The 27175-nt window shown below is 38.5% G+C and overlaps 2 protein-coding genes across 4 annotated transcripts in view; one reads left to right on the top strand and one right to left on the bottom strand.

Annotated features, from left to right (window-relative positions):
• Rdx (radixin) overlaps positions 1-2752 on the top strand; it is an 82408-nt gene extending 79656 nt beyond the window's left edge. The window contains exons 15-16 of the mRNA XM_026392610.2: positions 234-323; positions 2166-2752. Of these exons, the coding sequence (XP_026248395.2) occupies positions 234-300 (67 nt within the window). The 3' untranslated portion in view covers positions 301-323; positions 2166-2752. The remainder of the gene's footprint in view (positions 1-233; positions 324-2165) is intronic.
• A 14662-nt stretch (positions 2753-17414) lies between these two features.
• The window catches only part of Zc3h12c (zinc finger CCCH-type containing 12C), a 64465-nt gene continuing 54704 nt past the window's right edge, over positions 17415-27175 (bottom strand). For all 3 annotated transcript variants that reach the window (XM_026392539.2, XM_026392541.2, XM_026392540.2), the window contains exons 4-6: positions 24130-24364; positions 22000-22106; positions 17415-21370 (exon numbers count right to left, since the gene is read on the bottom strand). In XM_026392539.2, the coding sequence (XP_026248324.1) occupies positions 19974-21370; positions 22000-22106; positions 24130-24364 (1739 nt within the window). In that variant the 3' untranslated portion in view covers positions 17415-19973. The remainder of the gene's footprint in view (positions 21371-21999; positions 22107-24129; positions 24365-27175) is intronic.

The following is a 27175-nucleotide window of genomic DNA, read 5'->3' as shown; positions in this document are numbered from 1 at the left end:
AGTGTAGTTTCAAATGTGAATTTATTTATTTATTTTTTTTTAAAAAGAGGCTAAAGATTAGGAAAGAGTTTAGTCTGGCAATTTAGTTACCCAGTGGCTCGATGATACTCAGAGGTGTTCCTGGCATTCCAAACTACGGAATAGGCAGTCCACTACCCACCCCTCCCCCATTTTATTTTCTTCTGTGTTCTTTTTCCAAATGCTTTCTAACTTTTTGATGTCTCTTTTGAAAGGTGGGGACCCAAGTTGTATGCCTTGTTCCAGATGCGATCTTGCCAAAGCAGTATAAAGCAGATGTAATAGGACGAAGGCTCCCTGACCAGGTAAGTACAACTGGTAGCTGTTGCCAGGGCTAGCCCACCCTCCCAGTAGACCTGCCAGGACACTGGGTCACTCTAGCTAAATGTGATATATTTGCAATAATACTTCAAGATTTGGAATAAGTGTCCATTCCGACAATACTATTTTTTAGATGTTTTTCATGTGACAGGAAGAAATGGTTATATGTGTTCACATAAGATGGGGAATTTTTAGAAATGATTTGCTTCTTTGGCCTTGAATTTTGGATTGCTCTGAAATGAAGTGAAGGTCATGTTAGAATCTCTGGCATCTCTTGGCACCACCAGCACTGTTTTAAAATCCACTCAAAGGGCTGTGACACACCCATCATTATTTGCTGTCACTCATTTTGAAAGGGGTGTAGGTGATTGTGAATTTATAATTCAGGTAGTATTTGAACTAAAATCCTTAGTTAAAAGACATTTAAAAATTTTTTTAGTTGTAGATGGACACAATACCTTTATTTATTTATTTATAACTTTTTATTCTATTTATTTATCTTTATAAATGCTGAGGATCAAACCCAGCACTTCACATGTGCAAAGTGAGCGCTCTACCACTGAGCCACAACCCCAGGCCTAACACACATTCTTAATGTTTCATAGATTGCTATGAACAAATTAGCTACTAATCTTTAAATCTTTATTTCAATGAGGAATTTTCATTTATGTAACACACTCCATTTTTTTTCCATTTTGTTTGATTAGAAAAATTCCCCAAATTAAAATTCACCTAATGTTTTGTAATCTTCCCTCATTGACTTTCATCCGTTATGTTTTTCCTTTTTAGAGTCAATCCTTTGAGTGAGTCTGATTCTGAGCTAGTGTCATCATAAGTAGGAAAAGACAATTTCTGCATGACTCACCAGGAAAGTCAAACTCAAATGACAGATTTCGAATTATACAGAGATGAATTTATGAAGAGAGCGAGGGAGTTAGCAATTGTCACATCCTTCAGCCTGAAATGTTATGTAGTTGTCAGCCTTGGAAGGGTTACCGGGCTCCTCCATGGTTGATTATAATGTTACTGACCCAAGAAAAAGAAAGGGACTTCTGAGTGTTCTTCTAGTCCTCTTGTCACCCTTAGGCCTTTCCCACAGTGCTGTCATCCCGAGGGGGCCTGTGGGATGATGGTGGTGAGGAATTAGAGGTGACATCTAGAGCCACAGACAAGATAGAGCTGACTGGTTTCTTCAGGATAGCACCCCCTAAGGTCCAGGACCAGATGGTATCCAAATTATTAATCAGCCCTGAGGCTGGCACAGCCGGTATATTCAGACCACAGACTTCTGGCTCTCAACCTTCAGGCCTGTCTTTTTTTCAGAGGTTTTAGGCTGATTTTAGTTTACAAGGCCAGGTAGACCTGACCTGTGTGTCCTTTCTCCTGGATTCTTGAAATGTGAAGTAGCCTGAGGCAAGATGGGAGCTGATATAAAAGGGTAAGCTCATTCTTGGGCACACATGCCCACAGGCTGCTCAACTACTTCTCTTAGGATTCATGTCACAAAGGTTTGTGACTGTGATGTGAACATGTTTATGCTACAACCTTACACCTGCCTCTAATTCTGAAACAATGCAAAGTCTGCTATGCTAGACTCTTTTTGAGCACCAAAGTCATCCTTGCTGGGTGGAGCCACCCCTATTCTGTTGCAGCCTGTGGTCATTCCATTCCCCTTCATAGCTCACTGACCAACACCCCTGGGGCCTAATGTGAACTGACAGAACATGGAGAAGGCATTCAGGATCATGATTTTGCAGTCCCATTCTGGTAATGACTGAGTTTTCTTCTTAGTGACTTTGCTGTCGACTTTCTGTGTCTTCATGCAGGTCCCTGGCCGCTCACACATGGCAAGCATTAGGATAAGGACATGCCAAGACAGCCCTGTTGTTCTGAATGTGTGCATTCCCCAAAGTCTGAATCTCAGCTGGAACTCGATGGACCAGTATTCCCTCAACCAGGATTCTTGCTGATGGTTCTTCTCCTCATCTCTGTTGCTGTTGGTTTTCCCTTTCTTGCTCTTTCCAAACCTGTCTCGATTGCCTTTCCTAGGGACAGACCTGAGGAAATGGGCCAGGACTTGGGACTTCTGCCTTGCACCCTTCAGTCCCAAGCCAGCATCCATGGCACCCGTCTTCAAGGCACTGTCCCCCAAATGCCTTCAGGCATCAGCTTCTGAGACCCACTGTTTCTGCATGATCAGCTTGTAAGGAGGAATCTACGGGGAGAATTTTCCACTTAAAAAAAAATGTGTGTGACTTTTTGGCTTCGATCTGAGAGTTAACTCAGTGGTGCACGGCTCTGTTTCCATGTGTACTTGTGTGGAATCGGAAGAAATTGATGCAACACACCCTTTCCTGTCTGGGCTGTTTGTATAATTGTATATAAATGTAGCAATAAATACAGTCTAATATCAGTGTGCATCTTACTTTCCACTCGACTCTGCATCCTGGTGGTAGGCAGTGACAATTATACTCTCAGGGAATTGGCTTCCTGATCAGTGGGGCCTGCCTGCCCCATCTTAGGTTCTGATCTCCTCTGATTTCACAGTGTTAGTCTGGAGTTGGGCAGTGTTTGGAGAAAGGGTTAAGGAGACTACAGTGGAAGGCCTGGGACATGAAGTGGCATTATTAATTCAAGAGATGGCACTGATCCTGGCATTTCAGGTTTGAATGCCCGAGAACTGAAGCTTAGAGGATTGGGTGAGAGTTTGCGATATGAGTCAGCTATTTTGATAGTCACTCATGTTCTTTAAGAATGTTTTCTGCTGCAGGTACTTGCAGGGCACAGAGGTCTAAAGATTTTCAGAAAACCCACACAAATATGACAACATGAAACAGAATTTTCCATCTGTCACTAAAGGTTTTCAAGGGTACTAAGTCTGATTGTTTTAAAGACAATCTCCTCCTACAGGGGACACGTAAGCAGATAATGCTTTATTTGGCAGATATAATACTGTTTGTCTAAAGTCAAGGAATATTTATTCAAACTGGTCTCTCACAATTCATTTTAAATCTCTGGTTATCATCATTTGTATGACTTAAGACCACAATCACATACTCTGTTGTGGTTTCTTACCAGATCTTTCCTTAATCACAAGCAAATTTGGCATAAAATTATTCAGTCATGAGGCAGGAAATGCAATGTAGCTGAAAGCTGGAAAGTCCTTCAGCAAGGGTTTGCAGCACTAGAAAGAGTACTTTTTGTGTATTAAATACACACCCACACACTGGAAGAGACTTAAAGAAATCATCTGGTTGAGCCCTCTGAGCCATTGAGCAGACAGTCTCTGCTGTCACCTCTGTTCTTACTTCCACCTGTTAATAGGTTCTTCAGAGAACCTGAGCCGCTGGGTCAAAGGATAAAGTCTGCCTTCCACAGCAGAGTCCCACAGGAGGCCACTTTTGAAAACCCTTTCTATGCGTAGCTTTTTCTGGCTGGGACTAGTGATACAAGAAGAAATTATTAGGAAAGAGAAGGGGAAACATATCCGTGGCTTCTGGTTATAGTGTCATAAGAGATAAGCCTAATTAGAGGTAATGCTGAATAATCCACAGTGGCAGAAGATTGAGGATTCTCAGCCTGTGGGTGTTAAAGCTGGGTGTGGGTTGTGGGCTCTGTTACTAATGAGTGGCTGGAACTTGGCTCAGTCACTCCAATTCTTGGGCCTCTGATTCCTCTACTGTAAAATGATATGTTTGGACTGATTTCTACATCTAAATTTACTTCTATTCATGAAGTCCTCCTTTGGGAAGGGTAGCCTATTTTTAATGCTAAAGAGCAAGTCATGAGATAGCAAGAATGGGCAATGAGAAGCAGAAGGGAGTGATAAAAAGACTGCTCATGTTCAGATACTTAAAAATGAATTGTCAAAATAATGACAAGTATCAGGTTGAACCTCTTCCAAGGAAAGAGGACATACTCAGCTCTCACTTTTCACATCCTGCTGGCTGGCTGCCTTTGTGTGTCGCTTCTGCACAGGACAGAAGGACTTCAGTCTCTGCTCGTCATTGGGACAGACAGGTGGAAAGCTGAAGCCTCAGAACAGGAAGCCACTTTCTTCACTCACAAACCACCAGAGCCACCAGACCAGGTGGGGCCATGCAGAGCATCCCTGGCCCTTATAACTGCTAGGCTTATGTCCTTGTCAAACTGTCTCCAATTGTCTATGAGCAAAGCTGGTCCATATCACAACCAAAGGGGAGGAAAGCTATTCACTTAAATCCCAAATAGTCCACATCTGCCCTTAAGGAACACATTCCCCAGCCAGTTTCCTTCCAGTGTAGGTCTGACACCAGCACCACAGCCCTGCCCTGGTGGTTCACTCTTCCCTTTCCAGGGAGATGGGATTTTGGTGAATTTGAAGAGGAGCCTGTGCAGCACTTTCCTTCTCTTGAATTTTCCTTTTGGAAGCCAGCTGCCTGCAGGAAGCCCACAGCTCCTCCATGCCATTGTCATACAGAGGCAGGCCAGGCTCCCACAGGGTCAGTATTAGGGAAGAAGCCCAGTTGCTACAAAGCCCACATTTTCCAGCGTGAGTTTTAGCAATGCTCCAGGGGATAGCCTTCACTTACTAAACTCTTTTGCTCCATTTCTCAGTTGACCTGGCACAGTGGTTCTCACTTTCATGTGCATTCGAATCACATGGAGGATTTGTTAAAGAAAGAAAGAAAGAAAAAAAAAAAACAGATGGTTGGGCTCTGTGCCCAAAGATTCTGATTGAGCAGGTCAGGGATGGGGCTCTAGAATCTGCATTTCTAGGGGCTGGGGCTGTAGCTCAGGGGTAGAGCACTTGCCTAGCACATGTGAGGCAATGGGTTCCATCATCAATCAGCACCACATATAAATAAAATAAAGGTACTGTGTCCATCTACAACTTAAAAAAAATCTGCATTTCTAGCAAGTTCCCAGGTAAAACTGAGGCTGCTCTATTGGACACTCCACTTATAATCCAGGAGCATTTGGCTGAGGGAAGGAGTTTTATTTCTTGTTCCCCTCAAACTCCAGAAGCACCAAATGTTCTCAAGGCTGGATGAGTCAGCTGGATGGCCTTTGCTAAACTGGGGCTGGCAAACATTCCTTGGTCGGAATGAGTAACTCTTACAAATCAATATCCTTTTCTAGTTCACAGCCTTGGGGAGAAAGAAATGGTTATGGATTATAGTCATTTTGGTTCTAAGAAGAACACAAGATAAATCAATGCCAGCTGTATGTCAGTCTTGAAATGGTGATTTTATAAAGAGAATCCAAAAGGCACATGAAGCTCTCCTTTGATAAAACCCTTCAGAACACAAGGCACAAATAAAAATTTAACTGGATTTTAATAAAGATGGAGCCAGAGAATTGTATAAATTTTTCTTAGAAATGTAAAAGACAAACATTTGTAGACCAGGGAACAGCATGAGAAATCCTAATAAATTGTACGTTCATCTGTGAAATCAGCAAAAGACAATCAGAGCAGCCAGCCCCCAACTGTCCCCCGGTGTTCTCTCTCAGGTTCTGGGCCCCCCTCCAAGAGTCAGCATCAGTCTGAATCCTAATGGGGTAGGTGTGTTTCATCTGGTTTGTACTTTATATAAGTAATCAAGTTGTTCAGCATGTACTCTTCTGTTCTGCTTCTTTCACTCAACTAACTTAAGAATTCCTAAAATTTGCTGTCACCCAATCTGCCTTGTGGCAGACCACATCACACCTTTCTCTGGTCTTTGACATCAGACTGGACGGTGGCGACCCAGCTAGTCCTCCCCACTTCCCAGCCCAGTGTGTCCCGGTGAGGCCACCCTGTGTCTGCACCTGGGCTCCAGCCCCCATGGGAAATGCCTTTCTTCCCTCTCTCCCTTTCTGACAATCAGAGGTGAGGCTGCATGCCCAGGCTGATGCTGGCCCACCCACCTGAGGCCCTTTCTTTGCTCTCGTTAGTTTGGGGAGAATCTTGCCCCCCATTTCCTGAGAGACTTCATGCTCACCCCCTCCCTTGGCTCCACAGTGGCACTGTCATTTCAGCTCATATTTCAAGGTTAGAACTAGTCACACAATTCCTCCTAGCTTTAAGGCAGTTGGGAAAAATAGGGAATATTCCATGAGAGTCTGAGTCCATTTTGTGTAGGGTTAGCAGGCTAACTGACCTGGGCACGTCATAAAAGTAAAGAGGTTTATTTGGCTTATGCTTGTGGTGGCTGGAGGGTTCAAACATCATGGCTCCAGCTTCTTCATCAGGGTCCCCCAGCTGGGACCCTCACAGAGAAACCAAAAGGGAGTAACCTACCCTTGTGAGAGCTACATCACTACTTTCCTTAGATGGTGTCCTCATGACTTAATCACTTTCCACTAGACCCAAACTTTTAAAGTGACACCACCTCAACACTGTCAAATCAAGCCTTAGCACAACCAACATTGGGAGGACAAACTCAAACCATATGCAAACCTTAGCAGTGAGCATTTGTGACTCTGCTACAGTGATCAAACTGACTTATCCTTGAGTTTGGGAGTGCCAGATTGTCCCTCTTGTACTTCTGCTCTTAGACACCCATGCACTCTGGTCCCTCTCCATTATTCTACAGCATGTGCTTTCTGTACACCCGGAGACCCACCCCCTCCCTCAGGAGACAAGTCTGGAGGACATATTTGATTGTTAGGATGGTGTGATTCTGGCATCTAGCTGGTAAAATCCAGGGATGTTGGGAAACATCCTACAATGCAATGATAGTCTCCCATCATAAAGAATTACCCAGCCCTAAACACCAATAGCAGTGTGGTTGGGAGCTCTGAGCGCCACTGTCCAGAGAACAGTTTCACCTATGCACAGGTCTTGCCTTGGCTCCATCTAGATTGCACCTGCAGGTGAATACAGTCATGGTGGACCAGGCCAGGCTGCACTATGGACTGTGGCCTGCTGCCCTGGCCCCTTCAGTGTGACAGATGACTAGAAGAAATGAAGTGCAGAAATGACCAGCTGAGGGGTGGCAGAGAAAGAAGCCTGAGTGATATTTGCAAACACTTCCCCAGGCTCAAAATACAGAATACAGCAGCCAGCAGAGCTTCTCACCTAGAGGATTCCTTCCTTCACCCCTGCTGTGGCTGGGTGGCAGGGTGCCTGGAAGAGGAACTGGCAGGCCCCAGTGGGTGTGCTCAGGACTGCTTACCCTGAAGTCCATGTGTTTCTTTGTTGCTGCTTTTTATCTGGTTGGTGATTGAGCCAAGCTGAAGGTGACCTATGTTAGCTTCTGTCATTGCTTTTCACTGTCCTCACAGTGGACTGTGCTTATGGCCCAAGGGTTGTGCCCAGTATTGGTCTGTTGGGCATTCTAACTCTACTGTTTTTCTGCTGTTTGACTTTGGACCAGGCATTACTCTCTGGACTTTAATTTCTATACCTGTGAAAGAATAAATTGATCTCTGTAACATATGTGTTCAATTTTTATTTTGTTTTTCTCCCTAAGTAAAATTTATAGGGCTCAGAACTCATTTTCAGTTCCTTTTGGTTTAACACAGCGATGTTGCTCAGGTATCCTGGTACCATAGGGCAGCATGCTCCCCTAGCCCCAAGGGATAGTTATCAGAAAGTGTCCTAAAGGCAGAAATGAAGAGACTTGATACAAATTCTAAGAAATAACTGTGCATGGCAACGAGGAGCAGGGTTAGCGGAGGGAATACTAAATGTAATCCATTTACTCTGAAAACATTTATGATCACCCCCTGGGGCCTGGGCACTGCTCTTTGCACCAACTATGCAGGATGAGCAGTTTACAGGGGTCCCTGCCCTTCCTGAGTGCCTCCTGTACCTCCTACTGCACCCAGCACTGAGGCAAGGGTCATGTGGCACCCAGCAGCCCTCACTGGCTGGTAACTCCAGGGAGGATGGGTAGATTGGAAATTGCAGTTTTTTCCTCCAAGCAAGCTGCTAGAGTAGCGAGTCTAGCAGCTGGGTGTCTTTCCCACCCTTTGCCTTCTCTCACACTCTGCCTAAGTTCAGGAGCATGGCAGGATGGTAGAAGGCAGGCTGGGGAAGGACAAGTAGGGGGTGTAAAGTACAGATGCCTGGGATGGAATACTTGTCTCCAAATTATCAGGAGTTGACTGGGCTATCAACTCCCAAGGCTGCTTCCACCTGGGTCCAAGGTGACTAACCATGTTTGTTTAGGCTGCTGCTAAAACAGGAGCCAGTTTTTTTTTTTTTTTTTTTTTTTTTTTTACTGGAGCCAGTATACATCTGCCTATACATTTTTGTGTTTTGCACCTTGATAACTTTCTTAGAGAATAAAATCCAGAGCAGTGCAGAGATTAAGCTAAAAAGATTAAGCATTCTATGGGAATCTTCGGGATTCTTTTTGAAAGAATAAATTCTGGTTGCTTATTGGAGAATGTATTTGGGGCTTGGAACTGGGAAGATGAGGCCTTAATGTTCCAGAGATAAAGGTCAGGGTGGTGACAGGAATAAATACTTGCTGGGCAGCAGCTCTGGACCAGGTGTGGTACTTCTTAGTGGGGTATTAGTTGTCACTCTGCCACTGGGCAGGGTGGCATGTGGTGGATGGCCATGTGGTAAAATCCTTGCACTGCACCGCCCAAGACAAAAACCTAGTTTCATTCTACTTCTGAACTGTCTCTGATTTCTTGCCCCTAGTCAGTCCTGCTGTGGGTGGGTCATTGCAGCAACCTCCCTACTGCTGACCCGCCCCTTTTTTGACCATCTTCCTCAAAATTGTGACCCACCATTTGCTTCTTATTTAAACATCTTTCATATATTTTGCTGGCCCCAATATTACTTATTTTCCTGGCCTGATTAAATTAGTGAGGCTGGTGCTAGAGGCCAAATTAGAGGACATACATGTGGTCAGAGCCTTCCAATGGAAAATTAAACAATTGTGCTGGCCACAGTAGATGCATCCGGCCCCAGATCAGGCTCATGTGAGACCTTTGTAAAATCTTAGTTACAGATCCCAAATCTAAGCTTTACATATAGGGGTTGCCTGGCCTCAGTGTACCTACAGCCTCTGCTTTGTAAACTCCATAATTTGGTCACTATGAACCTCTTAGTACTCAGAAGATGCTCTATCAATGCCTCCTAGCTTCTGGGACTGATTTCTTCTCACTTGTATGTTTTTCTGACCCTCAAAAGTAATCAACCTCTTTCCCTATCTGCCCAGAGCCACTGCCAACTGGATGATTTCAGTGTCTCTGAAAACTGCTGCCTGGGAAGAATGAGACAAAATTGAGAATGTTTACCTTCCCAGGTGACTCTGAATCAGGAAGAGAGGGTAGGGTGAGGGAAGGAATGGGCCACAGGGAGGGCAACTGCTTGGATGGGGGCTCTGGGGTTTGAAAGAGCCTGTCCCTCACATGCATCCCTGCCCCAGGGGCCAAGAGCTCTCCAGTCCCCACTCACATCTCCCATTGCTCTTGACACAAGCAATAAAGTTGAACTTGAACTAGAGCATGCATTTCGCTCTGCTCCTCTCTTGGCAGTCTTTAACATGTCTAATATGACACAATGTGCTTTGTCCTTGTCTTGTTAATTTGGTAATATACATAGAAAACCCATAAATCTCCTCTGGACTTTATTGAATAGCTTTTCACGTACTTACCAAATTATATTTGCTATCTCCCTTAATCTTTTCACATGCATATTTGCAATAATTATTCAAATGAATGATAATTACATCCTTGAAAAGTACAGAGCAAGACAGCTTTGAAGGCTGAGACAGTAAGAAAGCCTGAGCCCTGGTGGGCCCCCAATCCCTGAAAGGCGGAAGGGGAGCCTTCTGTGCACTGAGACTGGCTCATTTAAGCCTCTGGACAAGAGAGGGAAATGCATTTAAGCCTTGTATTTCCTATTCTTTCAATGTTCTGTCCCTCATTGAGCTCTCCTGGGGAACTGGGAAGGGAATCTATTTGGTCACCTAATTAAATATTCCTATTTCTAATCTCATGCTGAATTTGTGCAAAGAGAAAGCATGGGGAAATGCAAATGGCAGCTGCTTCAACATAAAAGGTGCTGTTTGCAGTGGGTATTGTCAGGAGATTGAAAGCAAAATGGGCCTTCTCAAAAGACCCGCTGGAAGGGCTCTATGTATGATTGGAAACATTAGAAATAAATGTTCTGCCTTTTACTCTCTGGAACTACAAAGAATTCTCAGACAAGGTCCCAGACTCTAAAACAACCCTCTATCACAGCAGAGAGCCAATCCATCTTGCTTACTGGAAGCACTAAGTGGGGCTTAGCTTTTCCTTGGATCCTGAACACTGTGCCTAGTCAGGGGGTGGTCATCAAAGGCTTGGGTCAGGTAGATTTCTGGGTAACCTTTCCTCTAATACAAGTGACATCTGTGTCATGACTGTCCACACATGAAATCAGAGTGTTAAAAGTGTGCAGGATTACTAAAGAAGAGAAATAATACTTCTAGTTTTACATTTTCTTCAGTCTTCCTCTGCTCCCATGTAAAATTATAGCATTTTTAAGTACGTGCAACTATAACTAAATTTTTGTAGAACTCATACTGAGGATGGTCAGGGATCAGTTCCCAATACTCCAGCTTTGGAAGGTTATGGAGACAGAATCAACCATGGGACATCCTTGAGCAAGTGCTTTACCCTTTCTGAGTCATAATTTTCTCATTTGTAAACTAGGGATAATGTTTGTTGCACAGGCTTCTTATTTAAATTATGTAACAATATAATACTGGACTTCCAGATATGAGTGGCTTACCTGACAGCTTAATGTCTCCAACTTGGAGAGTGGAAGTTATAAAATAGGAGGAAGTGGTTAAAGACAAAAACAGCTCCCCTATGTAAGCTGCTATCTTCCCAGAAATGTGCATTATCCCCCTGCTCCTTGGCTCTGTGGGTTCTTAGGCTAAGGGACTGACATGCTTTTCTAGAGTTTGTGTGATGTAGGAGTGCAGACAGGTTTGCTGGAATAAAAGTAGAATTCAGAAGGATGTCAGTAATGAAGTCTAGGAATTACTTAGCTGCAAGACTTCTTTTCTGAAATCATTGTTATTCCATTTTCTCCTATGATACATAGAAAAACTCTTAAACCAAGAAGACCCTGGTGACAGGATAGCAAGGAAATAGATTCCAAGAATTCCTTGAGCTGGGTGTGGTAGCACAAGCCTGTAATCCTAGTGGCTTGGGAGGCTGAGGCAGGAGGATTCCAAGTTCAAAGCCAGCCTCAGTAATTCAGCAAAAGCCCTGAGCAACTTTGCGAGACCAGTTCTCAAATAAACAAACAAACAAATAAATAAAAATAAAAGAAATTCCTTGAAGGTTAAAATGTTACTCTTTGAAATCCTAAAATCACTTCATTATTAAATATATCAAATTACATTGATTGTCAGAATTCATATTCTACCAGTATAACTACACTGAACTTCTGAAAGTTGTTATGCATTTAGACATCCTTTCATTTACATGACAATGGCTATCATGTAAAAAATATCCCATTACTTATGGAACACACACTATGGACTTGCATGTAAAAGGATTTTAGTAGTTTCAACTCATTTAGTCTTAACAACCCTAGGAGATGGTGGTGAGGGTTTTATTACCCTGTTGAGTGATTTGCCAACTTGCTGACATCAATGGAAGTGGGGTTCCTACTCTGAACTCTTAGGCTGATGATTGTATCTAGAAAGGAATACATTTTTAAAAGGTTACTTTAAAAATTTTAAAGGAAACCTTTAAAATGTTAAAAGATTAAGAAAATTCTTTACTACTTTTCAAACACTAAAGTGAAAACATTAACTCTATAAGGGTACCTGAGGCTGTAGTACAAATGCTAGTAAGTACTTAAGTCAAGAAAGGTTCAGGTACAGGTGTTTTGCTTTGAATAAATTCACCATTAGAGTTGTGTTTTACAATACTCCTCAAATATTACTTAACTCGTCAATATGCAGTAACCTTTTCTCTTCAGACAACAGTACTAGATGGGGAAGAATAAAGTACTAGCTCTAGTTAACACTGCAACCCAATCTAATGTTATCTTGGATTCTCAGCTCAGCCTCTCAAGTACTTGGACAGCCTCCCTACCTAACACTTATTTTGGATACGTTGAGTTCTCTGACAAGTCAACATCAATAATCAAGTCTTCTGACAAAGTCAAAATACACTGTATAAATCCATAAGAACCCAGTTAAACGGGTTAAGCTAAGACAATGAAGAAGGAAGAAAAGAATATCTGATAACGGAAAATAGCAATTTCATGGAAACGACAACAAGGAAAGCAAAGGTCTGAAAAGCAATATAGGAGGAAAAATCTGCTATCTGAAATAATATCTTATGCACTGATAGAACACGAGTATATTAAATCATGGAGATCCTTGGAACATCTCATTACTTACTTTGACCATAACTGAAATAGAGTGTTTTTACACGGACAGAAAATTATTAGAACAGTTGGGTAAGGAACATACAGTTTCTGAAATAGCTGGGAGAAAGTGAAAATCCCAGTTTCACTTCAGCAAGAATGGGATAGATGCAGCATTGTATACATTTGCATCTGTTCTTCAATTATCCTCATGCCCACTGCCATTACCATCATCCCATTGGTGACAATAAGCCTGTCAGACAGGCATGAACATCATTTTACAATTGAGTTTCAAAAAGACTATGAAAGATGATTTGCCCTGATTCTACCTATTGTGTGTGATATAGACATTACCATAGCAACGGGTGCAGGACTGGAATTGGAACACAATCCCAGCAACTGTCTGAAATCTTTTTCAACCTGTGGAGGTATTTCTCAGAAGCAGTGCAGTTTCCTACAGTGATTTAGGTTTTTCAGTTTCAACTATCAGAGAACTAAAACTTTCCATTTCTCTTCCTTGAGATCTATTCAGACTATTTTGTTTTAAATAGTCAACTTTTGATTATGCAGATTCCAGCCCTACTGCAAGGTGAACTTAAAGGCAGATGTACTGACCCTGGTTCTCTTGAGCCCCAAGCATGTATTGAGGCTTCACATACATTAGTGCTCAAACCTGATGCAGAATTCCAGTACCTATTATCCCACAAGAGGGGCCTTAGCAATATTTTTTAATCACTTGCCAGCCTTCATAATTAGAAAAAGGACACCAATGTCACCCAACATTTCTTAAAAACTCTATGGACAAGGTCACTATTAACAATCACTCGTCTTGGCCAGATACCTGATGACACTTCAAAATCACCACATACACACACCTTCGTGACTGACTAGAAAGAAAACACTCTCAACATCTTAAGTTATGACTAGTTGTCTTTGACATTTAATTTCAGTTTTCAGAGGAATTAATTTTGGTGCTAACATTTACATTGACACTGAACATGAGCTTACTTTACAGAATGCTCATAATGTTATTATCCACTGAATGCAGGTAAGCTGTGGACTACAGAAGGATAATGCTTTTATTTATTAGCATCTATGCTGCCATATGAGACCAATTTCTCTTCATGAAACAAAAACAAACCACCATAAGAAAAACGAATATTTTAATTTCTCTCCCTCAGTGGCAGAATCATATATCTGTTTATCAAGGATTTCCAGTACTTCCAATAAATTGCTTTTGGAATTGTAAAAATTCCATTACAGAAACACAGAGGACAGAGATAAATAGAATCACATCAGCTTATCAAATGGTTGCTTTAAACATATTCTTTAACTTACTTTTCCTGTAAGAAAAGTTTGCAGAATCAAATAGGGAATTCCACTATCAGCATAACTACTATGGGTTAGAAAACCAAAACTAAAAGGAAAAGATCAGATCAGTAACCTGGTACACTTGCAACAAAATACTAAGTCTGCAGAAGTTTGAATGTTTGTTACTATTTTACATAAGGTAGAAAATTTATAATTTTATGATTTAAAAAACCAAAGGAAATCAAAAACATATTCTTTATAAAACCAAAACATTACTCTTCAATATCTTTTTCCTTTGAGACATAAGCTGCTTTAGAAAAACAGGTGGCCAAGGCGTTAATGGTCAACATTTTTTTCCTGAAATACCCAGGCAGAAAAATTATTACATGATTTAAAAAGTAAAACTTTACAAGTTTTAACTAAATTAAAACATGCAGATATTTTCTTTGCCAAATGGTCAATAGAGAGCCTTAAATTGTTTTTAAATCTAAAGATTATTAGAGAAAAAGCCACTTCTAATATAACAGTACTATTATAACAGAAACAATAAGTAAGTTCACAGAAAGCATTAAAGAAACAAAAATAGACAAAACAATAAACACTGTTAAAAGGTAGAACTGTATTCCAATTTTAAAATAAAGCATAACTATTTAAGTGAATAGTAACTTTCACATCAATTTAATGTACTTATGATGCTTGTGCTGAAACACCATGAATGTGAACACTGTGAATGAGGATGCCCAGCAGTGTGTACTTCCAAGGAATTCAGAACTACACATTATCACATTAAGAATATCATTCATCATGGATAGCCCTATGGTGTCTAAAAATCTAAACATTTGGACAGAGACAGCAGAGATACACTGTTTCTTATAGTCACTTGTAACATTCACATTACAGATATCATTATATAGTCACAATTTTTAATCTTACAGAGAAAAACTAAAATGTGAAATTGTAGCCTGTTTATCTTCTTTAAAATCATTTTTAAAGCACAGATCTGTCAATTATTAGAGGCCAAAACTAACAGAAAAAACTGATAAATGCAGTTTAAAAATTTGTAGCTAATTATACGCTAATTTTCAAAATACAATAGTTTTTTTTTTTTGGTCCAAGAGGCCATTAAAAAACAAAAGATAACTTAAAGAACTCACACTTATCAACAGAAATACAAAGCTCATGAAAAAAATTTCAAGACTTATTATCTTTTTTTATAGTTTGTGTGTGTGTATGTGTGTTTAAACACAAGAAATATCTAATAAATAATGGTGTGAACATCTTAAAATCATAAATGCATTAAGGTGCTTTAATATGACTGTATCACAATCATCCTTTGAAGAACATCAATAACTATCTGATTTTTCTCTGAATGTCAGATGAAATAAATTATTATTTCTAATAATAACATATATCAGGATTTACTACTCACAGCGTCTGTTTTTCTCCCTCAAAGGCAGGAACCAGGAATGGCCCATAGGGCAAATCTGGCCTGCTGCCTATTTCTGTAAATAAAGTTTTATTGGAACACAGCCAACTCTTTTATTTCCATATTGTCCCTGGTTGTGTTTTTGCTATTAAGATGAAGGTGAGCAGTTTTTTTTTTTTTTTTTTTAAAGAGACCATTTGAAAGCTGGGGATGTAGCTCAGTGGTACAGCACTTGCCTAGTATGTCTCTCTCTCTCTCTCTCTCTCTCTCTCTCTCACACACACACACACACACACACACACACACACACACACACACGAGAGAGAGAGAGAGAGAGAGAGAGAGAGAGAGAGAGAGAGAGAGAGAGAGAGAGAGAGAGCATTTAATTCTCAAAACCTGAATTATTTACTAATTGATTCTTTTTATAGAAAAAGTTTGTCAACACTTGCTCTAGGGCATTTTCCTAAACCAAACAAAATAATGCACGCTACTTTGCCTTTATTAACACTCAGCTTTCTCTAATTCTAATATATATGTATATTTCAGCTTGTTTTTATAGTTCATCATATTTGTTGGTGGACTGGAAGCTCAACATCACAGATGAATTTTTGTCTTTTGGGACATAAGCATTATCTTTAGCAAAAAAATTGTTTTATTTCAGGTCACTCAGGCACTCTTTACGAATTATTACAGAATAATAAAAAAATGGATGGGTCACATGCCAACAGAATGGCCAGAAATTGTACATCTTATTTATCTTGAATAAGGAAGCTAGATAGAAAGAATAATAAAACCAAATATATAAAAGCCATTAAATCAGGCATGAAAAGGCTTAGACTTTTCAAAACACACACATAAGCACACACACACAGAAGCATCTTCCCACTTACCATAAAGAACTACAACATAAAGTAGATTTGTTTTATAAATATATTACTGTCTATATACATATAGTTACATCCACAAAACATGTTAAATAATCATTTGTATAATCAATACTACTTTAAGTTTTTTGTGTATTTTAAAATTACACATCTATTAAAATTATCAAAATAATTCTTTAAAAATATCAGGAATAAAACCAGTGAAGAGTTGCTTTCCTTTTAAGTGGTTCTAAATCCTATCATTGGTCATCCAGACCCTAGACTTGGTCATCTACAACTCAGTGAAACATTCAATTACAGAAATGTTAGCCATCAAAGGAACCCCCCCTCCCATTTTTTAATACTTCATAACAAATATGTATGTATGTGTATATGTATATATATAAAACACTCTTCTTTACTTATATTACATATTCTCATAAATGCATTTTCATAAAAACACAAAATTCAAGTTTCCACCAGTATCAAATATTTTATACTGGTGAGCATTTCTTTCAATGTTTAAGTCAATGACAAACTCTATCAGGATACAGAGATCATAAAAACGAGACCAAAAATGTCTGCATCACATGCAAGAAAGGAGGAAATACTAAGGGCCAGTATATGGCCAGTTGGATACTATTCCCTCTGGACTAAGACACAGAGACAACAGACTGGCTAATTACTGTATAAAGTACAGTCAACTGACAATTATTCAGGGGCAGAATATTCCAGTCTGAATTCTTTTTTTTTCCTATTCAGCTGACCATTATTGGCAATTTCACTACTTATTCACACACCTCTTTCTAGTTATTTATTAGCAAGTCTGATAAATAGGGATTATGAATTAGGGAGAAAGTTTTTGCTTAAATGAAGGTTTTCGATCAGCTGTAGATTTAATTTGACAATGAACTGCTTTTAGGTATTAAGATAAACAAGAGTTTGCTATACCCAAAGTCTGCCAATTATCTCATTTTGAAACTCTGAAAGCAACACTGGTGTTTAAAAAAAATAGGAACAAATTGTCCTTTTGATATAATAAAATGGCTATTTCTTTTTTTAAAATATGTTTTTAGATATTGATGGACCTTTTTATCTTTATTCATTTTTATTATTTATATGCGGTGCTGAGAATTGAACCCAGGGCTTCACACATGCTAGGCAAGTGCTCCGCTGCTGAGCCCTCCAGCCCCGAGAAAATGGCTATTTTTTTTTACAACTAATTATACTGGAAGATTTGTGGGTAGTTCAGGGCTACTCACTTCAGTACAAGTGATGGCAGGGTACATTATTTTCCCAAAACAATCATGACAAATAGCCACTAAAAATATTAAAAGGTCAAATTTAAAAAGTTATATCCATTTCACCTAAAATCTCATTTAAAACAATTTAGTAATATTTGGCTATCTTCAAATAATTAAAAAGCTACAAAGAAAACAGAAGCAAAACCTACAAGAATAATTTAAAAGTGATTTTTATACTATATAATCTAAGATTATGACTAACATAAAACATACTACACATCTGTAACCCTACTTTTGGCACGCATTTAGCCTCTGTATTTAAACTTGTTCTGTAGATAATGACTGACAAAATCAAGGAAAACAACTTCACAAGTGAGTACGGGTTGCTCAGACACCACTCAAAATGGTCTGTGTGGCGTCACCTGCATTACTTTTGGGTACAGATGCATGCCACACTCACTTCAAACACAACAGCAATAATTGTGTAGAACATCACTTTCCTGAATTAAGTTTGCTGAACATGGTTCAGATTATTGGATATGTCAATAATGCACAATGCCTTTTAGAAGCATTTACTGTATACCCAAATCCTACTTCATGCAACACACAGTGTCACACAAGTAGTGAAAATGTTATCCTAGTCAAAGATGCTTGGACATTATTTTCAGGCAGCATTTTACCTTTATTTTAAGTTCAGACTATATAAGTTTTAGGAGAAAGAAAATGCCAATAAATTTATTTAATATATTTTAATATATTATATAAAACTAAGACAGACACTTTTATTTACCTAAATTGTTACTTTTATTTTCTACCCTATTCTAGACCTCAATTTTACTTTAAAAATTTGTATTTAAATAAGGGATAAAATGTTGCCCAAAAGTCTAATCATAGTTACACATTTGTGTTTTTTACTAGATCTACAAATCAAAATAGTTCTTATAGTTAAAAAGATACAATTTGTATCAACAGTAAAAGGTACTTTCTGGTTTTTCAGGGCTTTACTTCAAACTACAGCATGTAGAATAATCCCAATGACCAGAGCATCCAGGCAGACTGTAAAAATAGATCTGAATGTGTCTGCTACACTAAGTAAAATCCAGAATCTAGAGGGAACAGTCAAGTTATGTCAATCACATGACTGACTGCCGCTGACTGCAAAATCTATCTTCTAGTCCATAGAAATGTAACTGCAACAAGCAAAACCCATGACTTTGAAACCAGAAATATCCCTTACTAATACTAGAACAGACTTTAGTCTGTATCTAAAACTACACTATTTGTGGCAAGAGTCTGGCCTTAATAATATAACAGGCCCCCCAAAAAAACTACCTTCAGGAAATGGAAAATATACAGTATCTTACAAAAATTTTAAGTTACCATTTACACTCCTCCATCACCACTTCTATAGTGCAGTATCAATAAATGTTGCATATCCTCAACACATAAAACCACCTCAGGCCAGCCTTGATAAATAGCAGGAAAGCTAGAGTATATTAAATATAAAAGTTGCATTGAGAATAATTAGATTCATTAAAAACAGGCAAGTACTCTGAAAGGGTTATTTATCCAGTATTGTTGTGCCCCCCAAACAAATAGACAGACATTAAAAATACGGGTTAATGGAAATCGAGGAATTCAATTCCATTCCTACTGTCTAGAAGCACATCATAGCTGGATAACAAAGCTCTAACCTGTAACAGTTACGGCTTTTGCCTTATTCATAAAAAAATAAAAATAAAAAAATGGAAATGATTTTTTCCATTGATTGCATCTGCTTTCTTTTAAACTGACCATATTAAGTTAACTAATTCTTAACAGAAAAAATCCAAACAAAAATACAACAGTGAAAAGTGCCATATTGTAAATCATTCTAATATATACTGTTACCCTTTTCAACATAAACCGGTAACTTACATTTTGTCTAAAATATAAAGTCAGTGCTGTAGTATATCTTTGTTTCTATAAATAATGATTATAGCACAAAGAAGCCCACTTTCCCCAAATAAAAATAACTTAAAAAGCTGTAAAAGATTCTAATTAAGCTTGGCTTGAAAAAATAGTTTGCTAGGTCTAGTCAAAGTTTCCACATTCTGAAGGTATTATAATTGCTTGCGATTGATAGATAAACACCAAGTTAATAAAACATGAAACAAAGATAAAAAGTGCTGCATATAAACCCCTGATGCACCAAAGATTAATATCAAAGATCACAGATACATCTATTAAATCAAACTGGAAAATTTTCCAGCCAAAGATATAGCTTTAAAAAGGAAATGTTTAAAAAAAAAGTTTGAATGTAAAGCAATCCCGTGATACTTCCACCAAGTGGGGCTATACATACAGATTCCATGATACAGTATTTCACATAAATGGATACTATTTAACCTCCTTGCTGAGAAGGAGATCACATGTGCTATTGTAGCAAACCTCCCTCAGCATTTGAGCTGAACAAAAAACTACTAAACACCACAATGATGCATCATCTTTCAATAACCCAGCTGTGATTTCTCCACTAAAATGGCTGCAGCAAGCTGCTGGGCATCTGTCATGTGAGGATTTCTTTTCATGACAATTCTCACAAGGTCAGGTGGGAAGATGTTGCACAAGTTGATATAAATCTTTTCCCGGTTGTCTTGGTACCTTGGAGGATCTTGTGGTATTCCACAATATGGTATTCTCCAGGTGGGCTCCTGCTGTTCAGGTAGGCTCTGGAAGGTGAACTGCTCGTAACACGGTGGTGTGGAGTTATCAGGCAAGGAATAAGTCTGCCGATACCCATAGGCATCCATTCCGAAACTCGGCCTATCCCAGCTTCCCAACCCTTCCTGACGGGAGTAAGGCTTTCTTTGTCTTGAAGGAGAACTGTCATAGAGTCTGGAATCAGAAATGCTGTCTATTCTGGTAGCCACTAGGGACCTTCCTAGGTGTGGTGTCTTCGAGTGTGCTGAACTTGGAGGAGAGGGGTAATCACCAGGACAGCTAGACCGGGCACCCACAGCAGGGTGCTGCAGATGCATAGCCAAGTGTGGAAGAGGAGGCTTGTGATGGAACTTTGGTTCTTCATGACTGTAACTTTGCACTCTGGTTAAGGGGTCGTGGAAATTCTGCAGGAAAGGCTGGGAATTAAGGCGGCTGTGAGGGTGCATGTGTTGACACTTCAAATTCTCTTCCAGCTGGGGGTCAGGAGAACTGACATAGGATCGGTCATTGTACCCCACATATGAGTCACTACTCCCACAGCTCATACTCCCTTCACTGCTGCAGTCAGAAGCTACAGAACTTATTCTATAGTCTGTGTCTAATGAGAAACGCCTTTCAGGACTTCTTGGGCCTGAGATACTCAGATTTGAATATGCATTTAACATGGAATAATATCCAATGTCAACAGGTGAGTCACATTTTGGATACTGTTCATAAGGCATTGGCGTTCCATGATTTTTGGTTGCCATCATCATTGGAGGATATTGTCCCTGTGGTCTTTGATCCTGAGGTGGGAAATGAACTCCAGATGGAAGGCCATTGCTTAAAGATGTAGTGCTTTGGGGTTTTGCAGTAGAAGTAGCCGGTATACTAACTAAGGAAGGTACAGACCTGGTTTCCAATTTGTTTTTGGTGGGAAGCTTTTCTTCTAGGTCTTGGTAGACTTGAGTCCTTATGCTTGGATCTGATTGCCTCTTTGGAGCACCTCGTTTGACGTCAGAAGTGCTATCAGCCTTTGTGCTACAAGGAACACTGTTGCTTTTCACCAGTCCTCCTTCATTTGCAGTTTTGGCTGCTGTATTTCTAGACATGGCACGAAGTTCATCAGCCACTGACCGCTGAGGCTGACTGCCCCTTTCGGGATGGTAATATTTGCACTTGTGTCCATAGGTACACTTCTTTCCTAAGAAGAGTAAAATTAGTTAGGTAAAGTAGCGTACCATCAGATTCTGAAAAATCATCATGGCACTAGTATTTTAACTTGTGAAAGAAAGCAGAAATGGGAGATGCGCTAAGTGTTATTCTCTGTTCCATACTCATGAGAAATGTCACTTTTTAGTCTTCATTTCTTACTAGCAAGAGCAGTAAGAAAGTTGGCCAAATGATTAGTGATGACCTCACAGCTTTTGGCTAATACCATATGTTATCAACTCATACTTGCCTCTTCTCTTCCAGTGGGACTATATAATCAGGTAGGAAATTCTGTTTAGAAGAATAACTGTGCTGCTATATTATAATAAAGCCATGCTTATCTAATTTGTGTCTAGATAGATGAATTCTAAATTTTTACCCACCTAAAAACATCGTATAGAATTAACTGAGTTTTCAAACCATATTTTAGTTCATGGCAATTCATATTCATATTGAAGCCAAATAGGTAAAAATAATTAAGGAATTTTCTTAAATTTAATTACAATCAAAAGAACCACATATTATGCCATCCAAAATTTTAAATGCTGACTTTTATTAACAAAAGTTTAACAATATATTGTGTTCTAAATATAAATGTTAAGTATTCATAAAGAAAGTTACCATATGGACACGGCTGCTTTTTGTGTTCAGGAACAATAGGTTTCTTCCTCAGAAAATTATCCAGACTTGGGCCATGTCTGCCAAGAGGGTCATCAGGGGGCATAAACCTAACATGGAGATAGTAAAAAATGATACTTAAATAGGAGGTTGATAATTTAATTCTAAAGATACTATACAAAGATTTATTTACTCTAAGATAATTTGAAGTTTTAATCCAAGTTTTTGATTCAATATTTACAGAGTAAAAAAATGACAAACACTACAGAAATTTCTTCTTTCTTAGAAACTAAAGTAAAATATCTTAAGCTGAACTTGTATGTTTTTTAATTCAAACAAATTTTGAATCTAGCATCTTTTAATTTTTTTCTTCTTCTCAGAGGAATGCTGGGATTTTTTTAAGGATTTCAGAAAGTGATTACAACAAAATTTTATGAGAGTTCTGTAAACATCTGTGTTGTGAAGTTGTATGAAGCAGGTGGGGAGTAAGATGGAGCATCTGAGGAAGGGAGGGGAAGAGAGGGGAATGCAGTGAGAACACAGGGACTTGTTGGACACCAGTTATGTGTCAGATACTTTACATGCAATAATCCCATGAAGTATTAGCTCCATTTTACAGATTAATAAAATTTTCTAATTTAGGTATAAAAGAATTAAGTAATTTTTATCTAGTGTCTCATAACATAGGAAATATTCAATTATGACTGACTGTTCAAAGTCTATTCTCTTCCTACTATAGTAAATGTACTTCTTAGATGAAATGGATAAAAAATCTTAAGGAAGTAAACTTATTATTATTTGGATTGACTGTACAATGGAGAAAAAAATTTATAGTGTGCATGATAAAAAGAAATTATGATTGAAGAATTATACTACTTGTCATGATACTGCTAGAACCTGAAATAAGCCTAAGTAGTTATCTACAAAATAAGAATAATGCAAGTAATGTATGAACTCTTAGGGAAATGACAAAATGGCTGAGTAATAAACAGTTGGCAAAAACAGTGTTTGCTATCATGAAAACAATGTATCAACATAAAAGTTAAAAAATAAAAGACCAAGTCACAACAACCACACAATTTTAATACAATTATTTTCCATGCTTTGTCTTTTTTGTTTGTTTTGTTTTCTTTTTCTTGTTTCTTTTTGTTGCTTTATCTTTTTAACATAAAATATCTTTCCATGTTTCTTAATAGCTTTCATAATAATAATTATGAACAGATGAATAATATTCCAGTAGGATATGCAATGTAACGTGATTGCTTTCTCTACTGCATCTTTAGCTTCCTTTGACTTCTTGCAATTATAAACAATACAAAAACAAACATACCTGGTCTTTTCTTTTTTCCTCATTATATATTTCAAGAAATGAGAATATTGGATTGAAAGGGCAAACATTTTTGAAACTTCTGCTAAATTTTGCTAAAATATACATCAGTTTATATGCATCTTTTAAAAGCATAAGGCACACACAAAAATATTTTTTGTGAATTAAATAGGTGAGGGGCTGGGGTTGTGGCTCAGTGGTACAGCACTCAGCCTAGCATGTGTGAGGCACTGGGTTCAAGCCTCAGCACCACTTAAAAACAAATAAAAAATAAAATTATTAAAAAAAGATGAGAAATAAAATACTTTTTAGATTGGTTTGCATTTTTTATTATTCAAAGATGATATTTTTCTTCATATTTATAAATATATTCATTTCTATGTAACATGCTGGTTCATGTCATTTGTCCATTCATCAACTTGTAGAATGTGACTATGACTAGAGTCTTATATTGGTTTTGCAAACTTTAAAAAATCATGCCTTTAGTAAGCTATCAATGCTCTAAATTGACTTGTGAAAAGTATCTTTTTTAGGGTGAAGATGGGAGTTCTTCACCCTCAGAGTTTAAACTTTCTTGGCCTCAGGTGCTCTGTTAGAGGTTTCAGGGAAGGGCAGGGGCCTGTCGTTCATGCAAAGCCTTCCATAGCACAAGTCTGCAGTTTTTCTGACTACCACTGGGGATCAGTAGGAGATCAGTTGTTGGAAGAAACCTGTCTCAGGTCTGGGCACCATAAAATAAAAAGGATTCTTAACAGCTGCCAGGTATAGTTATATTTTCAAGGAAGCAAGAGCATTGGTTTACTTACTTGTCATTGACAAAGGAATACATTAATAACCGCTCATCTATGAACTTCTTCCATTCTGGTTTTTCATTAGCCAAATCCCTGTAGTTATCATTGGACACAATTATACCATCTGACTCAAAAGCAAGCTTCACAATGAACCTGTCATCATAGCACACCACTCGCCTTCCCTGGACTCGCCGGGATGGCGTGAACACCAGGATTTTTTCCTTTTCCAATTTACGTAAAATTTCCTGATCTGCAAGAATAGTAAGGGCAGAATTTGAGGAATACATAAATATATAACATATAGATTGAAAACTTTCATACATTGTGAGTTTTTAATGAACTGGAATATAAGTAATCATTTAATTAACATGTAACCATAGTTGGTAGAAGTAGCAAAATTTGTAACTCCCTAGAATATTTTTTTTCCAGGAATTTAAGGCTTTAAGAATAGTAAAACAAAATAAAACAACAAAACCTGATCAGCATAAACCTCAATGTGATTGAGAAAATTCTGATTTTCATTCCATGAAGCTTTTACTAAAAGCCTGCTCTTAGCAAATTTATAGAACAGCTAAGCTATAGAACCAGCAGCATTACTGCTACAATGACACTCTAACAAAGAATATGAGTTGGGTTTAAGAGAGGGCAGAAGGTATTTTCCTCCCAAGTTTGTGTATTTTGTAGTTTTTTTTTGTTGTTGTTGTTTGTTTGTTTTTCTAACTGGTTGGTGTGATGGTAGGAGAATTTGAAAAGTAGTAGTACATGTAGTAGAGATAGTCAAGGGAAACCTTAAAATATAAAAGAAGTTCAATAAAAAGGAGGCAGAAAGCTCAAGAAAGTTGAAATAAGGTCAGAAATATTGGCTATTATATGTTCTGTGTCCTTTTCTCTGAAATGTGGCAACAAATAGCCAGTTAGTAATTAAAAAAAAAATCTTTTCAACAGACAATTACTACATGCCTACTCTGTGGCATGTGTTGTGCTAGGTATCAAGAACCACCAAGGTTAATGTCATCTCCTCAAAGAGGGCACAGTCTTACTGGATCAGGCAAACATGCAAACTAGGTAAGCAAAAGTATAATTGCCATTGCAGAAATATGAGCAGGCTCTACAGGAAGAGGAAATGGAGGAGTGATATGGGTTAGCTCTAATATGAATTGGATGATGGTCCTCACAAATGAATTCATTAAGACCAGAACTTGGTTTAAAAAATCAGCAAAGCAGTAATGGAAGATAAAAGGGTGTTAGAATTAGCAAACCATGGATAAATCTCAGATTCTCTCACTTCTTACATCTGGCAATCATAATCTCATTGAGACTGTTTCTTTATGTCTGCAAATGCAGTGGCAAGCCTATGAGGAGTAAACAAGTTAACATGAGTAAAGGACACCACATGGTGCCTGGCAAATTCTTAATAAACACTGTGCTCTTCAACTTAATAGAGACATGTAATTTTCGGATCTCTTTTAAAAAATCAGAGAAAACCAATTTGAAAGCAAAAGTCCAGACTCAATTATAAAATTCACTATATCACAATTACTGTGTTTCCCTCATAAAGATTTTGGGGACAGGTACCATGTCTCATTTATCTTTGTATCCATTAGCACCAAGCCCATGATATGAAACATATCAGTAGATGCTCAATAAATATTTATGTAATGAATGAATAAATGAGCTACTTGAAGATGTATACTCTGAAAACTTCCAGTGTATTCACTGTATTATGTGCATGAGTGATCCATGGTACCTCATTATTCAGGAGGGTATTTACTGACATCTGATATTCCTTAAGCCTTGATAAAGAGACTGCAAGAATAAATGTGGCAGCCTAATAATCAACACAATCTTGCTTAATCTGAATTTATAGAACAGCTAATGAGGTTGAAGGGACAATTAACTGGATGACACATAAATAATCCTAACCTCAATACAGGTTCAGTATAGCTGGTAAGTTAACATAGATAGTGCTTAGTAAGTATTTGTTAAAACAAATGGAAGAGCTGGGTGCAGTGGCAGATGTCTGTAATCCCAGTAGTTCAGGAGACTGAGGCCGTGGATCCCAAGTTCAAAGCCAGCCTCAGCAACTAAGGTAAACCTTGTCTCAAAATAAAAAATAAAAAACAGGCTAGGGATGTGGCTCAGTGGTTAAGTGCCCCTGGGTTCAATCCCTGGTATCATGGGAGGGGATGGGGGAGAAGATTGGCAAAAGTGCTAGCCTGAATCTGAAACCTTTAATAATATATATTTTTTTGCATTATTTTTGGTGCACTGTGAGCACTGGACTATTCAATTTATCAGGTGTTACCTGAATGAGGGCTTTAGTCAAGAAAATTATTATATTTGGAGAGAAAACACTTAAAAGCCTCTAATAACAGTTCTGGCATTTTACTAAGTAAAGTGCACATTGAATTTCAGAGACCTGGTATGCTGGTGTTTTTAAACCAAACTCAGCCACACTTCACATGTATATTATCATTATTCCTTCTTGATTTTTATTCTTTTCCTACTTAAGAAGCCTGCAAGTCATTCATATACTTAAACATTGAGCCAGGCACAGTAGCTGCATGCCTGTTATCATAGAGACTCTGGAGGCTAAGGCAGGAATATTGCAAGTTCAAGGTCAGCCTCAGCAAAGTAGCAAGACCCTGTTTCAAACTAAAATGTTCTGGGAATGTAGCTCAGAGGTAAAATATCCCCGGGTTCAATCCCCAGTACCAAAACATAAACAACAACCCAAAACCCCAGACCGTTAATGTGAAAGAATATGTCCTCTTAAAATTTCTGCTTAAATATTCTACCTATTATATCAATCAATCCTAATTTATGGATTCTTTTAACAAAATTATAATTTTTTTTCATTTTTTTCCTATTCAAGATAATATAGCAATGAATATCTTTGGTCATAATCTTTGCCTGTGAGCTCTGCTATTTTTGGGAGGTGGGGTGGGGGCGGGGAATTATTCCTAAAAGATGAACTAGTAGGTCTAAAAATACAGTAGCCACACCCACCCATCCTGGATATGTATGTTCCAGGACTCCCAATGGATCTCTAAAACCACAG

This window comes from Urocitellus parryii, chromosome 4, assembly GCF_045843805.1.
Source record: "Urocitellus parryii isolate mUroPar1 chromosome 4, mUroPar1.hap1, whole genome shotgun sequence".
Classification (NCBI taxonomy): domain Eukaryota; kingdom Metazoa; phylum Chordata; class Mammalia; order Rodentia; family Sciuridae; genus Urocitellus; species Urocitellus parryii.
This window is presented reverse-complemented; position numbering and strand designations above follow the sequence as displayed.